This window comes from Hemiscyllium ocellatum, chromosome 1 (assembly GCF_020745735.1).
Source record: "Hemiscyllium ocellatum isolate sHemOce1 chromosome 1, sHemOce1.pat.X.cur, whole genome shotgun sequence".
In the NCBI taxonomy this organism is placed as follows: Eukaryota; Metazoa; Chordata; class Chondrichthyes; order Orectolobiformes; family Hemiscylliidae; genus Hemiscyllium; species Hemiscyllium ocellatum.
This window is the reverse complement of record NC_083401.1, coordinates 29,438,157-29,455,183: the sequence shown is the minus strand read 5'-3', so window position 1 is coordinate 29,455,183 and position 17,027 is coordinate 29,438,157. Positions and strand designations below refer to the sequence as shown.

General features: G+C 42.4%; 1 protein-coding gene across 6 annotated transcripts in view; it reads right to left on the bottom strand.

Moving 5' to 3' along the window:
• The window catches only part of LOC132825897 (receptor-type tyrosine-protein phosphatase alpha-like), a 298,285-nt gene that overhangs the window by 10,919 nt on the left and 270,339 nt on the right, over positions 1 to 17,027 (bottom strand). For all 6 annotated transcript variants that reach the window (XM_060841716.1, XM_060841555.1, XM_060841887.1 and 3 more), the window contains 4 exons: positions 10,674 to 10,808; positions 10,132 to 10,257; positions 2,306 to 2,457; positions 1,125 to 1,260 (listed from right to left, as the gene is read on the bottom strand). In XM_060841716.1, coding sequence (XP_060697699.1) covers positions 1,125 to 1,260; positions 2,306 to 2,457; positions 10,132 to 10,257; positions 10,674 to 10,808 — 549 coding nt within the window. The remainder of the gene's footprint in view (positions 1 to 1,124; positions 1,261 to 2,305; positions 2,458 to 10,131; positions 10,258 to 10,673; positions 10,809 to 17,027) is intronic.

The following is a 17,027-nucleotide window of genomic DNA, read 5'->3' as shown; positions in this document are numbered from 1 at the left end:
CAACCATGAGGAACCTTGTTGAACAGCTGCAAATGTGTTGCTGGTCAAAGCACAGCAGGCCAAGCAGCATCTCAGGAATAGAGAATTCGCAGATGCTGGAGATCACAGCTGCAAATGTGTTGCTGGTCAAAGCACAGCAGGCCAGGCAGCATCTCAGCCTTACTGAAGTGCATGCAGATCTTGTCCACCGCTCTGCCCTCTCAATCCTATTCATTATTTCTTAAAAAAACTCAATCCAAGTTAGTCAGACATGATTTTCCACGCACAAAACCATGTTGACTATACCCAATTGGTTCTTACCCTTCCAAATACAAGTAAACCCTCTCCCTCAGGATTCCCTCCAACGTCATGTCCACCACCCGTCTATAGACCATCAGGTTCACCCGTCTACAGACTACTGGCTTTTCCTTACCACTTTTCTTAAACAGTGGTACCACATTAGCCAACCTCCAGTCTACTGGAGCACCCTGAGGAAACCCATGCAGGCACATGAAGAACGCGCAAGCTCCACATAGACGTCTGCGGCTGGAATTAAACCCGGGGCCCTGGCACTGTGAGGGAAGCGCTGCTAACCACTAAGCCACTGTGCCGCCTGATAAGGTGATAATCTCTTTCTTATTTCTCAGTCCCATCTAAATAACTTCCCTTGACATATTCCCAGGAATGTCCTCCCTAAGTACAGCTATAATATTATCCCTTATTAAAACACCACTCCTCCCCCCTCTTGTTCCCCGCTCACCCACCATTCCTATTCTTCCTATAGCGCTTGTATCCTGGAACATTAAGCTGCCAATCCTGTCCATCCCTAAGCCATATATCTATAATTGCTGTGATATCCCAATCCCATGATCCTAACCATGCCCTGAGTTTATCTGCCTTTCCCAATAGGCTTCTTGTCCGTCCAGTTTCACCTTAAGTCGTCATAAGCAGTCAACAACAAAACTGGCAGATCTTTATGCCACCAATAAACAGCCACCTATTCAGGGTTATTACACAAGTACAAAAATCTGAGCTGATAATTTCTGTAGTTTAAAACACTTTAGTTATTAAAATGTCTTTGATGTACTTTCAGTGTCTCAGTCTGAGCCAACCAGCACCAAATAATATCTGTTCATGGTACTCACCAGTGTCTGGACCATGTGGGGCCTCTGTAATCGTAGACTCTTTACTGTCTGAAACACATCCAAGATGCCTTCAGCTTTTACTCGTTCCAAAACAGTACTCAGGGCACAGAATGTACCTGTCCTTCCAGCACCAGCACTGTAAGTATATGGCAGTACAATAAATGCAGACTTGGAAAATCACATCAGAAATATAAAATTAAGCAACAAATCTTCTCAAGAACTCTGTAACAAACACAATATATAACTTTAAAACAGGAACTGAATTACTCTGCAAGCCCTAGTTTCATTGTCCCCACACTCTAACTCTTTTGAAGGGAAGTATACACTCTTGACTGTCTCTGCATCTGCATGTTGAGTACTTGTGGAATATCCCACATAAATCAAAAATGATGTCCTCTTTCTATGTGTAACTTGTGGTCTTATTTATGACTTTTCCTGTACTTATGTGTCTTCTTTGTCTTCTCTAGTTCTCTCCTCTTATATTTTGCATGTTCTCTTCTACTTTTCCGTCATTTTACCCAATGGGCCGAAGGGACTCTTTCCACAACATAAAGATTCTTTTATTCTTTCACTTCGCTCAGGTTAGATGTGGTGAGTGACATAGTAATGGCTATAGGTTGGATGTGAAGCAGTGGTTGAAAGACAATTATACCCTTAAGCGGATCTGTTCTCATTCTTTTCTCCATTCACTTATGCCTATTACCTCACTATTACCTCACGTCTGTTATCACTAAAACTTTTTTGTCTTTCTTTATGTAACTCCTTCCCTCCATGACTTTAATCTTCCGATTAATGATTCCACTTCCTCACCCTCAGGGCAGAAGCACCTATTCCGTAGCCTGAATCAGTTTTCCTCCTCCTCTAGCTTACAGATCAAAAGAGCTTTATTTCATTAAAAACTTCAACTTAAAACAGATTGAATTTAAATGTGGAAAGAACTCTCTAACTGATCATTTGTGTCTTTCTCCTAGTCATCTCAATATATCAAAAATAGAATACGTGCGTTTCAGGCAGAAGCAATAATGTTGCTGGATTATATTAAACAACACAACAAACAGTGCAAAATGTTGTGTTTTGGTATTCAGGCACACACTGAGAATTCTCAGTACAGTCACAAAGTCTCTCATTATTTGACTGAAAAATGTCATCTGTACCTCACTGTTGATCCATTTGTGGCTTACCTGCAATGCACTGTGATTGGGTGGTTTCCTGACTGCTGCTGCTGTTTCTGAACTGCTGCAATCAGGTTGATCATCCCTTTCCCATCAGCAGGAATTCCCACCTCAGGCCAGCCATGAAAATGGAACTGTCTGATCTGTCGAACCTTGTTTTCCTTGAAGAAAATGTAATTACACTACAAATAAATTTGTTGAATAGAACTCTCAATGAAAATAAGAAAAATCAACAGATGGATGTCCAAAAATGTAAAAAGCAAAAAAAAGCAGGAAAAGCATCATCTACAGGCTAGAGATTACTCAAGTGTGGCAGGCTTTGACGTTTATGCACATTACGGTTTTATTAAGATTTTTTTCTTAACACTGCTTCAAGGTCAAACAGATAAAGGACTGGAAAGGTACTATCACTATTCAAATGAGACAGACCTTGAACAGATCTAGTAACTCAAAACTGGGTATCCACGAGGTGCTGTGGGCCATCAACAGCTACAAAGTTATACATAGATACAATCTGCAAACTCATGGTCTGACATACTTCCCACTCAACCATTACCATCACGATAGGGGATCAACTTTGGTGCAGGAGCAGCATGAAGCTACAACACAGGACAAATTGTGCCTCAAGCAATAATAAGCAGCAAATGACAGACAGGATGAAGCGGTTACACAATCAATGGATCAGACCCAAGCTCTGATGTCTGACAACACTCAAGACAATTGGTCCAGAAATAGGAACCATTATCATAGCACCACAAGAGCCATTAATTCTTCTTGCCTTTTAGACTTTCTAAAAAAATCGATCTGTTCAGAGGTGTCATAAACACCTCCGAAGCAGGTGGGACTTGAACCCAGGCCTCCTAGTGCAGAGGTAGGGAGACCAATACTGTGCCACTCCTCAGATACTGAAGCAGTCTATATCCATTTACAGCAAGACTTAGATAATATCCACTCTTAGGCTGATGAATAGCAAGTGACGTGTGCACAAACGTGACAAGCAACGATCATTTTCTACAAAAGAGAATCTAACCATTGCTCCTTCCCATTGAATGGAGTTACCATTGCTGAATCCTCCACTATCAACATTGCAGCAATTAGCACTGACCAGAAACTGAACTGCACAAATGTAACTAGAACAGCAGATCAGAGGCTGGAATGCTACAGTAGACAAATAAAGAAAGGGAGCTAGTTCATCCCTCCTTTACTGGCAACTTGATAATTTATGGTAGATTGTCGTTGTGCTGTTCGCTGAGCTGGGAATGTGTTGCAAACGTTTCGTCCCCTGTCTAGGTGACAATCTCAGTGCTTAGGAGCCTCCTGTGAAGTGCTTCTGTGATGTTTCCTCTTGCATTTATAGTGGTTTGTCTCTGGTTGTCAGTTCCAGCTGTCCGTTTCAGTGGCCGGTATATTGGGTCCAAGGCCATGTGTTTGTTGATAGAATTTGTAATGAGTGCCATGCCTCTAGGAATTCCCTGGCTGTTCTCTGTTGGGCTTGTCCTATAATAGTAGTGTTGTCTCAGTCGAACTCATGTTGCTTGTCATCTGCGTGTGTGGCTACTAAGGATAGCTGGTCGTGTTGTTTCGTGGCTAGTTGGTGTTCATGGATACAGATCGTTAGTTGTCTTCCTGTTTGTCCTATGTAGTGTTTTGTGCAGCCCTTGATGGGATTTTGTACACTTCGGTGGTTTTACTCATGCTAGGTATTGGGTCCTTTGTCCTGGTGAGTTGTTGTCTGAGAATGGCTGTTGGTTTCTGTGCTGTAATGAGTCCTAGTGGTCATAGTAATCTGGCTGTCAGTTTGGAAATGCTCCTGATGTATGGTAACGTGGCTAGTCCTTTGGGTTGTGGCATGTTCTCATTCCGTGGTCTTTCCCTTAGGCATCTGTTGATGAAATTGCGGGGGTATCCATTTTTGGCGAGTACATTGTAGAGGTGTTCTTCTTCCTCTTTTTGCAGTTCTGGTGTGCTGCAGTGTGTTGTGGCCCTTTTGAACAGTGTCTTGAGGCAACTTCTTTTGTGTGTGTTGGGGTGGTTGCTTTCATAGTTCAGGACTTGGTCTGTGTGTGTGTATACCACAAAGGTATACAGGAAAACCACACACAGGACAAACCAAACAGAGAACAGCCAGGGAATTCCTAGAGGCATGGCACTCATCCACAGATTCTATCAACAAACACATTGACTTGGACCCAATATATTGGCCACTGCAGCAGACAGCTGGAACTGACAACTGGAAGCGGCAGAGACAAACCACTATAAATGCTGGAGGAAACATCACAGAAGCGCTTCACAGGAGGCTCCTAAGCACTGAGGATGTCACCTAGATGTCCTCAGACGAAACATCTGCAACACAAATTCCCAGCTCGGCAAACAGAACCACAACAACGAGCACCCGAGATACAAATCTTCTCACAAACTTATGGTATATTATCTAGAATCGTAACTTGGGGAAGCTCGTCCAGGAATCTTGACGGGTGGAACGGTGGCTCAGTGGTTAGCACTGCTGCTTCACAGCGCCAGAGACCCGGGTTCAATTCCCACCTCAAGCAACTGTCTGTGTAGGTTTCCTCTGGGCGCTCCGGTTTCCTCCCACAGTCCAAACATGTGCAGGTTAGGTGAATTGGCCATGATAAATTGCCCATAGTGTTAGGTGAAAGGGTAAATATAGGGGAATGGGTTTGGGTGGATTGCTCTTTGGAGGGTCGGTGTGGACTTGTTTGGCCAAAGGGCCTGTTTCCACACTATAAGTAATCTAATCTAATTTAATTATAACAGGCTGATAGTGAGGATGAGTCTGCCAGAGGTCATGAATAAGCTAGCAGAATGGATAGACAAGTGGCAGATGGAAATTAATACAACAAAACGTGAGGTGATGTATTTTGGCAGGAAGAATAGTGTGCAGCCGGCAATGCAGGTTTAACAGCGCACAATTCTATCAAGTACACACAGATACAGTGATGTGGGGGGTTTGTACATAGATGTTAAAAGATGGCAAGACAAATTGAAAGAGCACATAGGGTTTTGCAAATGCAATATCACACTTCAAGAAAGATTGGAGACAATACACAGTGAACAAGAGGCCAACTTGCCTAACATCTGTCATTGGGAAATTGCCAGAATGAATAAATAAGCATCTTTCTGGATTAGTGGTGCTGGAAGAGCACAGCAGTTCAGGTAGCATCCAAGGAGCAGTATCCGAGGAATGAATTAATAAGCAGATGATGGCTGGACATTCAGAAAATCACAATGCAGAGTGAATGAAACTGAAACAAAAATCATGTGACTAATTGTGGGCGGCACGGTGGCACAGTGGTTAGCACTGCTGCCTCACAGCGCCTGAAGACCCGGGTTCAATTCCCGACTCAGGCGACTGACTGTGTGGAGTTTGCACGTTCTCCCCGTGTCTGCGTGGGTTTCCTCCGGGTGCTCCGGTTTCCTCCCACAGTCCAAAAGATGTGCGGGTCAGGTGAATTGGCCATGCTAAATTGCCCGTAGTGTTAGGTAAGGGGTAATGTAGGGGTATGGGTGGGTTTCGCTTCGGCGGGTCGGTGTGGACTTGTTGGGCCGAAGGGCCTGTTTCCACACTGTAAGTCTAATCTAATCTAATCTAATCTAATCTAATCTAATCTAATTCAGAGGTTTACTGAGGAAGTGTCAGAAAATGTGGATAAAGGCTGATCTGCAGCAGTAGTGTAGGTGCCATATCAAAGATCACTACATAAAAAAAATTCAGAGTGTTGCAGGTTAACATATTAGCTTGGAAAGAGGACAAGTTAGATAACAGAGAGATAAAGCTTCAGCAAATGTTTAAGATGGAGTGTTAGAGTTCACTGCAAGAGGTGTTATGCAGGAAAATGTTGCTACAGTTCCACTAGGCTTTATGAGTTTTTAAAAATTAATTCTTCAGAAGTTGAGCGTCACTATTAGGAAGGGAAATCCAGTATTTCTACATAACAATGAAGGAACAGTTCCAAGTCAGAATGATATGTAGCATGGCGGGGAACTTGCAGGTAGCAGTGCTTCTATTTCTGCCCTTGTCCTTCCAGATGTTGGAGGCTATGGGTTAGAAAAGTGCCACTGAATTTCAAGGGCGTGGGGAGGGGGTGCTTTAATACTCTTGTGCTGGAGATGAGCATTGCCTGGTGTTTGTGTGACATGAACTTCTACATAGAACATAGAAGGATACAGCGCAGTACAGGCCCTTCGGCCCTCGATGTTGCGCCGACCGAATCCTACCTAACCTATACTAGCCCAATAACTTCCAAATGCCTATCCAATGCCCGCTTAAATGACCATAAAGAAGGAGAGTTCACCACTGATACGGGCAGGGCATTCCATGAACTCACAACCCGCTGTGTGAAGAATCTACCCCTAACATCTGTCCTATACCTACCACCCCTTAATTTAAAGTTATGTCCCCTAGTAACACCTGACTCCATTAGCGGTAAAAGGTTCTTAGTATCTACCCTATCTAAACCCCTAATCATCTTATACACTTCTATCAGATCTCCCCTAAACCTTCTCTTCTCCAATGAGAACAGCCCCAAGTGCCTCAGCCTTTCCTCATAAGATTTTCCTACCATTCCAGGCAACATCCTGGTAAACCTCCTCTGCACTCGTTCTAAAGCTTCCACATCCTTCCTATAGTATGGCGACCAAAACTGCACACAATACTCCAGATGAGGCCTCACCAGAGTCTTATACAACTGCAACATGACCTCAGGACTCCGGAACTCAATTCCTCTGCCAATAAAGCCCAGTACACCATATGCCTTCCTCACAGCACTATTTACCTGGGTGGCAACTTTCAGAGATCTGTGTACATAGACACCAAGATCCCTCTGCTCATCCACACTACCAAGTAGCCTACCATTAGCCCAGTAATCCATCATCTTGTTATTCCTACCAAAGTGAACGACTTCGCACTTAGCTACATTGAATTCCATTTGCCACATTTCCGCCCAGCTCTGCAACTTATCTATATCCCGCTGTAACCTACCACTTCCTTCCTCACTATCCACAACTCCACCGACTTTTGTGTCATCCGCAAACTTGCTTACCCAGCTTTCAAGTCCTTCCTCTAGATCATTTATAAAGATAACAAAAAGCAATGGTCCCAAAACAGATCCTTGTGGTACACCGCTAGTAACTGCGCTCCAAGATGAACATAATCCATCAACTGCTACCCTCTGTCTCCTTCCAGCCAGCCAATTCCTAATCCAAACCTCTAATGTATCCTCAATGCCATACCTCCGAAGTTTAAGCATTAGCCTACCATGGGGAACCTTATCGAACGCCTTACTAAAATCCATATACACAACATCTACTGCTTTACCCTCATCCACTTCCTTAGTCACCTTCTCAAAGAACTCAATAAGGTTTGTGAGGCACGACCTGCCCTTCACAAAACCATGCTGGCTATCCCTGATCACGTTATTCCTACCCAGATGTTCATAAATCTTATCCCTTACCATTCTCTCTAAGACTTTGCCCACCACTGAAGTCAGACTCACTGGCCTATAGTTACTAGGGCTATCCCTACTCCCTTTCTTGAACAATGGGACCACATTCGCTATCCTCCAGTCCTCTGGTACTATTCCCGTTGACAATGACGACATAAAAATCCAGGCCAATGGCTCTGCTATCTCCTCCCTAGCTTCCCATAGGATCCTGGGGTAAATGCCATCAGGCCCAGGAGACTTATCTATATTCATCCCTTCCAATATTCCCAAAACCTCTTCCCTGCATATTTCCAGGGCATCCATTCTAATTATTTGTGATTCCATATTCACATCAGCAACAGTGTCCTGTTCCTGAGTGAATACTGATGAAAAGTACTGATTTAATGTCTCTCCAATCTCCTCCGCCTCCACACACAACTTCCCACTTCTATCCTTGACTGGACTGATACCTACCCTAGTCATCCTTTTATTCCTGACATACCTATAGAAAGCCTTTGGGTTTTCCCTAATCCTACCAGCTACAGACTTTTCATGTCCCCTTCTCGCTTCTCTTAGCTCCCTCTTTAGCTCCTTCCTGGCTACCTTATAACTCTCAATCGCCCCTACTGAACCTTCACGCCTCATCTTTACATATGCCGCCTTCTTCCCTTTCACAAGGGACTCCAATTCCTTACTAAACCACGGCTGCCTCACAAGGCCCTTTACACCATGCCTGACTGGTACATACCTATCGAGGACACGCAGTAGCTGCTCCTTGAACAATCCCCACATCTCATTAGTGTTCTTCTCTTGAAGCCTGTTTTTCCAATCCACACATCCTAAGTCATGCCTCACTGCATCATAATTTCCCTGCCCCCAGCTATAGCTCTTGCCCTGCGGCGCACGATTATCCCTCTCCATCACTAAAGTAAAAGTCACCGAGTTGTGGTCACTGTCCCCGAAGTGCTCACCCACCTCCAAGTCTAACACCTGGCCTGGTTCATTACCTAGAACCAAATCCAATATAGCCTCCCCTCTTGTTGGCCTGTCGACATATTGTGTCAGGAAACCCTCCTGCACACATTGTACAAACACCGACCCATCTAATGAACTCGAGCTATAGCTCTCCCAGTCAATATCTGGGAAGTTAAAGTCCCCCATAACAACCACCCTGCTACCTTCACTCTTTTCCTGAATCATCCTCGCAATATTATCCTCTACTTCTCTAGGACTATTAGGAGGCCTGTAGAAAACACCTAACAGGGTGACCTCACCTTTCCTATTTCTAACCTCAGCCCAAACTACCTCAGATGGCAAGTCCTCTTCCATCGTCCATTCCACTGCTGTGATACTGTCTTTGACAAGTAATGCCACGCCTCCCCCTTTTTTACCCCCATGTCTGATCCTACTAAAACACTTGAACCCTGGAACGTGCAACAGCCATTCTTGTCCCTGTTCTACCCACGTCTCTGTAATGGCCACAACATCGAAGTCCCAGGTACCAACCCACGCTGCAAGTTCACCTACCTTATTCCTTATACTTCTGGCATTGAAGTATACACACTTCAATCCACCTTTCTGGTTACAGGCACCCTCCTTAGAGATCGCTGCATTATTCCTAACCTCCCTACACTCAAGGTCCTGTACCCTAAAGCTACAGTCCTGGTTCCCATGCCCCCGCGGAGTTAGTTTAAACCCTCCCAAAGGGTTTAAACTCTTGCCACTCAATAGACAATCTTGATGCTGTCCAGCTCTTGCTGCATATGAAGGTGGAAAGGGGATAAACGATCAACTGTTGTTCTTCCAGACTCTTATCAAGTTGAGGTCCAGCTATTTTCAAACTAAATGGTAAAACAGGTTTGAGGACCCATTCACGTTTCTATTGTGAAGCATCAAATATTGCTACAATTTATCCTTCGTGGATGGAGGCAATTTCAGACCAACTTAGCAACTCTGACAAATCTGAACAGAGACAGAGAGCATTTAAACAGGAAAGAATCTATGTTATAAAACTCAGTGGGATAAAACTCATCAATATACGTTAACTGATAGAGGAAAAGCTAATAATCTTCAGACAAAAAGGACAATAAATATGTGATTTTACGTATCTTCTCAATATGGATCTAATACCAAGCATAGAACAAAATAATAGTTTCATTTTCAGAACTGGCACAATCTCTTTTCCTGACCAGAAGGAGGGTGGCTATGGAGGGGACATGAGATATGTTCATCCTTATATGTCTCCCTTTCCAATCTGTTCCAAACACAATATTTGACCCTGTTTCTCAGACTGATGCTCTAATAACTTTTGTTCCAATGTTTGCTAGCATGAATTGCTTTATTTTTAAATGTCTGCAATCTGACAGTATAAAACCACACAATATTAAAGCTTACCCTTGTGTTCGTCACTAGGAGATCACGCACTGTGTAACTTTCACACTCCTCTTCTTTTTTTATTTCAATAGTAATATCACCATAAGAGACAGATCCTTCAGACGGCCAATACTGTGCACATTTTTCCTGTAGAGGTATGCAGTGAAATTATCAAAACAACAAAAAAATTCAGAAATCATGCATTCCATTAACCAAATCTCCTAGTTTCTGTCTACATTAGGAAACCGTACATATTGAGCTAAGCCCAGAAATTACTGCAATGGGTTTGTTAGAACTGCCTGCAATCAAATACAGCCTTCTAGGTTGGAGGAACTAAGTTTCTGCTACAGGAAGAAACAAACAGAGGAAAAATTTGAAATTGATTCCCAACTGCTGATAGAAATGCCAGAATTTTAGATCATTTTCTTCAGGAAGTTCCATATTAGAAATATCATCTGATTGGACAAGCAGTTAATTTTTAAAAAAAAATCCTCTGTTTTGACGTAGGCAAGTCTCGTCATAAACGTATCAAAGTATCTGGCAGAAAGATCTGCTTGACATACCTGACCTCTTTCTTCCAATTCTGTTAACATAACAATGGAACAAGACTTCCATTCCCAAATCATTCTCCAGAAATCTTCTATTGTATGCTGAAGAGGTCCTTGGCTGGCTATGTACGAGTCTTTCTGTCGATATCCCTAGGAATAAATATGAAACAACCTTACAGTGGTATATGTTGGAAATAAAGCATTTCTCTGCATTCAAAGAAATTAATAAATCATTGAATGGTGACAGCAGAAAAGGGATTCTTCCAGGATACTGTATCATTGGAAAAGCAAATCTGTTGGATCCACTCTGCAGCCTAGCAACCTTTTTCTCTTCAGGTGATGATTCAATTTATATCTGAAAACTTCAAATAAATTTGCCTGAACCAAACTCTCAGGTAGTACATCTTTATCCTAAAGAACCGTTGTATAAAAATATTTCCCAAGTTGCAGTTGTTCTTTAACTAATTGTCTTAAACAGGTACGCTCTGGTTCTCAATCCTTCCACCAACAGGAACAGATTCTCCCTATCTCACCTGTCTTGACATTTCACGATTTTGAAAACCTCTATTAAATCTCCAAATGTCCAGTTGCCTGCAGATTTCCAGCTTTGTGTGGAAGCTCAGCGTGGATTAGCTGTCTCCGGGCCTCGAGACGAGGTCCAGCACAGACTTGCCTGCTTTGTTTGCTTTTATTTATATTATCCTCTCTTTCTTTGCTTTAGAAAGACTCGAATGTGAATTTTTAACTTAATGTCTTTATTTTGCAATTTTATACCTAAGATTTTGTACCTAGACATCTTTGTATCTAAGATGGTGCCAGAAATGGTGATGTTGTACACGTTTCATTTGGCTCACAACTTCCTGTACTTGACGACTTGTAACAATAAAACCCAATTCTGAAACTATAATTAAATCTTTCAATGCCCTTTCAGGAATACCTTCTAAACCACAAACAAGAACCGTATAAAACACTTAAGAAACAAAAACAGAAATTGCTGGAAAAAACTCAACAAGTCTCCCAGCATCTGTGGAGAGAAATCAATCTTAATGCTTCAGGTTCAGTGACTTTCTTCAGAACTGTTCTTTAAGATTTTTTTTAAAACACTTCAAGTCATAGCTGATTATCTATCTCAACTTCATCTTTCCACACAGTTCTCTTAGTATTCAGAAATCTATTAATCTTGCTTTTAAATATACTCAAGTGGCTTAATGGACCTAGAAGGCCATTAGACACTGTAGCAGAAATAGGCCATTCAGCCCAGCGATTCTACTCGGTCATTCAATGGGATCATGCTGAGAATCCTCAGCTTCATTTTTCTGCTTTTCCCCATAATCCGTGATTCTCAAACTCATTAAAAAATTGTCAACTCAGCCCTAAATACATTTAATGACCAAGTCTCAACAACCCTCTGTGGTAAAGAATTTGACAAATTTACAACACTCGGAAGAAACACCTCCTCATCTGCATCTTAATGTGCAACTCCCTATTCTGACATTAAAGCTTCTGGTCCTAGACACTTACAGAATGGGGAAACAACCTTTCCACATTTACCCTACCAAGTTCCCTAAGAATCTTGTATATCCAAATAAGATCACTTCTCATTTCTCAATATAACCTCTTATTCGAAGATAGCCCCCCATACCCAAATCAGTCTAGTGAGCCTTCTCTAGACTGCCTCTAATGCCAATAAATCTTTAGATAAAGGCACACAAAACTGTTCACAATATTCCACCTGTAGTCTGACCAGCGCCTTATATAGTTTTAGCAAAACCTCCCTACTTTAATATAGTCATAGAGATGTACAGCATTGAAACAGAGCTTTCGGTCCAACTTGTCCATACCAACCAGATTTCCAAAATAACCAGATATCCATGCCGCAACCTAAAGGACTAGCCACACTACCATACATCAGGAGCATTTCCGAACTGAAAGCCAGACTACTGCGACTACTCGGACTCATAAGAGCACACAAACCAACAGCCACTCTCAGACAACAACTCACCAGAACGAAAGACCCGATACCCAGCATGAGCAAAACCAATGTAGTGTACAAAATCCCATGCAAGGACTGCACAAAACACTACATAGGACAAACAGGAAGACAGTTAACAATCCACATCCATGAACACCAACTAGTCACGAAACGACACGACCAGCTATCCTTAGTAACCACACACGCAGATGACAAGCAACATGAATTCGACTGGGACACCACTATTATAGGGCAAGCCAAACAGAGAACAGCCAGGGAATTCCTAGAGGCATGGCACTCATCCACAGATTCTATCAACAAACACATCGACCTGGACCCAATATACCGGCCACTGTAGCGGACAGCTGGAACTGACAACCGGAAGTGGCAGAGACAAACCACTATAAATGCCGGAGGAAACATCACAGAAGCGCTTCACGGGAGGCTCCCAAGCACTGAGGATGTCACCTAGACGGGGGACGAAACGTTTGCAACACAAATTCCCAGCTCGGCGAACAGAACCACAACAACGAGCACCCGAGCTACAAATCTTCTCCCAAACTTTGAAAATCCAAAATAAGTCGAGTCCCATTTGCCAGAATTTGGCCCATATCCCTTCAAACCCTTCCTATTCATATACCCATCCAGATGCCTTTTAAGTGCTGTAATTGTACCAGTCTCCACCACTTCTTCTGGCAGCTCATTCCATACACACCATTGTTTCCATGTAAACGTTGCCTCTAAGATCCCTTTTATATCTTTCCTCTCTCATCTTAAACCTATGTCCTCTAGTTTTGGATTCACCTACCCCAGAAAAAAGACCTTCCTGTTCACCTTATCCATACTCATGACTTTTATAAACTTGTATAAAGTCACCCCTCAGCCTCTGACACACGATTCAGCCTCTCCCTATTGCTCAAATCCTCCAAACCTGGCAACATCCTTGTAAATATTTTTTGAACCCTTTCAAGTTAGGGAATCTAATCTAATCTAATCTATTCTAATTTTCACAACATTTTTCCTACCGCACGGAGACCAGAACTGCACATGATATTCCAGAAGTGGCCTAACCAATGTCCTGAACAGAAACAACATAAGCCACCAGTTTCTATACTCAATTCACTGACCAATAAAGGCAAACATACCAAACACCTTTTTCACTATCCTGTCTACCTGCGACTCCACTTTCATGAAACTATGAACCTGCACTCCAAGCTCTCTTTGTTGAGCAACACTCCCTTACCATTAAGTGTATAAGTCCTGCCCTGATTTGCCTTTCCAAAATGCAGCACCTCACATTTATCTAAACTAAATTCTACCTGCTATTCCTTGGCCATTGCCCAACTAATCAAGATCCCGTTGTTTTCTTCTTTGTTGTCCAATCCACCACTAATTTTGGTGTCATTTGCAAACTTACTAACCAGTACTCCTATGTTTCACATAAACATCATTTATATAAATGACAAAAAGCACAAGTCCATATAGATCATGCCCACCATTGCATACTTCATTCTCTTGAGATACAGGCCAATAATCTATTTGCCTTCCCTATTAAACCTGAACTTTGATGCTCACGTCTTGTGATTCATGGATGAGGACTCCCCATTCCCTCTGTTCTGCAGCTTTATGCAGTATTCCCCATATAAATGATTTTCAGCTCCTTTAGTCTTTTCTAGCACAAATAAAGATTGTGGTTGTTCTATTGTGCTCTGGGTGATCAAATTTTAGTACAGCCATTAATACTTCTTTCTATCATGAGTGTAAGATCTTGTCTAATTATCACTTCTCGAAGATAATTTCCTGGCCAGTGTTACAAAGAATTATTATTGTCTTATATACATGTGGTGGGTTATTGCATGTGGCGAATGGATATATTATATTGAATAGTAAGTCTATCAAGTGACCCCAAGTGGGTACTTCTGAGCCCATCAGGATCTCATGTTAGATTGCTTGACCAGCCAGCCAAACTCTCAGATATGATCTGATTGGATGGAGCTCAGCACAAGTCAAAGGTTACTGTGCATAACAATAGATGAAAGTCAATCATTTTAGTCCCAGCACATCACCGCAGGAGTTCTTCAGGGTAGAGCCTGAGGCCCAACAATCTTCACATGCTTCATAAGAACATAAAAATAAGAACAGAAGAACTAGGAGCAGGAATAGGCCATCTGGCCCTTCCGAGTCAACTCTGCCATTCAATTAGATTATAACTGATCTTTTTGTGGCCTCAGCTCCATTTATCTCCCCTTTGACCGTAACTCTTAATTCCTTTACTGTTCAAAAAATATCTATTTTAGCTTTAAAAATATTCACTAAAGTAGCATTAATTACTTCACTGGGCAGGAAATTTCAGAGATTCACAACCCTCTGGGTGAAAAAGTTCCTCCTCAATTCAGTCCTAAAATCTGCTCCTGCTAATTTTGAGGCTACATCCTCTTGTCCTAGTTTCACCTACCAGTGGAAACATCCTCTGTGTCTATCTTTTCTATTCCCTTCATAATTTTATATATTTCTATAAGAACTCCCTCATTCTTCTAAATTCCAATGAATATAAGCCCAGTCTACTCAGTATTTCCTCATAAGCCAATCTCCTCTGCACCCCCTCTAGTGCCAGCACATCCTTTCTCAAGTAAGGAGACCAAAACTGCATGCAGTACCCCAAGTATTGCCTCACCAGCACCCTACACAGCTGCAACATAACCTCCCTGCTTTTAAACTCAATCCCTTTTGACAATGAAGGACAAAATTCTATTTGCCTTCCTAATTATCTGTTGTACCTGCGGACCAACTTTCTGTGATTCATACACAAAGACATCAAGGTCGCTCTGCATAGCAGCATGCTGCAACTTTTTACCATGAAGTAATATAGTCTTTTTTACTGTTACACTACTAAAATGTATGCACACTTTGCTCTGCTACTCATCTTAGTTAAAAATCACACAAGAGGGTTATAGCCCTACAGGTTTGTTTGGAAGTACCAACTTTCAGAGCGCTGCTCCTTCATCAGATAAGACACAGAATTTATAGCAAAAGATTACAGCAGCTATCTTCCCCCAGCCCCACCCCCTTCCTATTTATCTCTCAGCCCCACGGCCTACAAGCCTCGTTCCTGATGAAGGTCTTAAGCCCAAAACGTCGATTCTCCAGTTCTTCGGATGCTGCTTGACCTGCTGTGCTTTTGCAGCACCACACTCTCGACTCTTGAGCTCCAATATCTGCAGTCCTCCCTTCTCCTAACTGAAATGATATATTGAACAAACCTAGATTGTGATCTTAACAGTTGGCTTCTAGTTTCCCACTGATTTTGGCCACTTTGTATGCTTTCTCTTTCAATTTGATAGCTTCCCTTATTTCCTTAGACACCCATGGCTGATTATCCCTTTTCAGACAGACCTTCCTTTTCATTGGAATATATTTTTGCTGAGCACTTGAACAAACTGCTTTGGAAGTCATCCACTGCCCCACCACAAAGTCTTTGTTTCCAGTCTGCTTTAGCCAACTCCCCTCCCTTATTTAATCACAGGAACCTGTATTGAGATTTTATTTTCACACTTCCCATCTGTATTCTAAATTCAACTATACTGTGATCGCTCCTGCCAAGAGGATCCCTAACTATGAAGTCATTAATTATTCCTGTCTCATTACACAGGACTAGATCTGGGATAGCTTGTTCCCTTGTCGGTTCTCTTACATATAGTTCAAGAAAACTATCTCAGATTCTGGTTCGACCAGTCAACGTGTAATAATTGCCATACCATTTTAACAGTTATTAGTTATTTCTTTGCTTACTGCACACCCCAAGGTGATGCTATTATTTGGTGGCTTATAGATTATGCCTATCAGTGACGTTTTCTTCTTAGAATTTCTAATTTCCACCCAAACGGATTAAACCTTATTCTCCATAAAACCTATACCACTGAAGAAGCAAAATGGCGCTGGATATGGTTGACACCTTGTGAGCTCCTGTATGCAGATCTAAGCTTCCTATTTCCTACAATCATTTCACACTCTTTAAACCTAATAGCATAGTTATTAGTAATTTTTAAAAGTATGTTTTATCTAAACTCAAAGGTTTGAAGCTCCTCCGATCCTCAAAACCAGCTTACTGGATGAAGGCAGCAAACCTCATGGTGCCCATGACCCATCCGACCAGTTCAGAAGAAGGCCAGGCAAGCCAGAGGGAGCCAGCGCGAGCCCCAGGCTTGAGGCCTGCCAGAAAATAGAGGGATGCGAAAGACTGGCCCCAGTAAGGTGAACCGACATGGAACGCTCCCGGCCTCATAAGACGCCTGCCTGATGTGAAATCTATCAGAACGTATCTGGAGAGCAGCCCAAATACTTCTGTAAAAAACGCGGTTGGACCTGGAGCAGCAAATCGGCAGCAGATGAAACCAGGA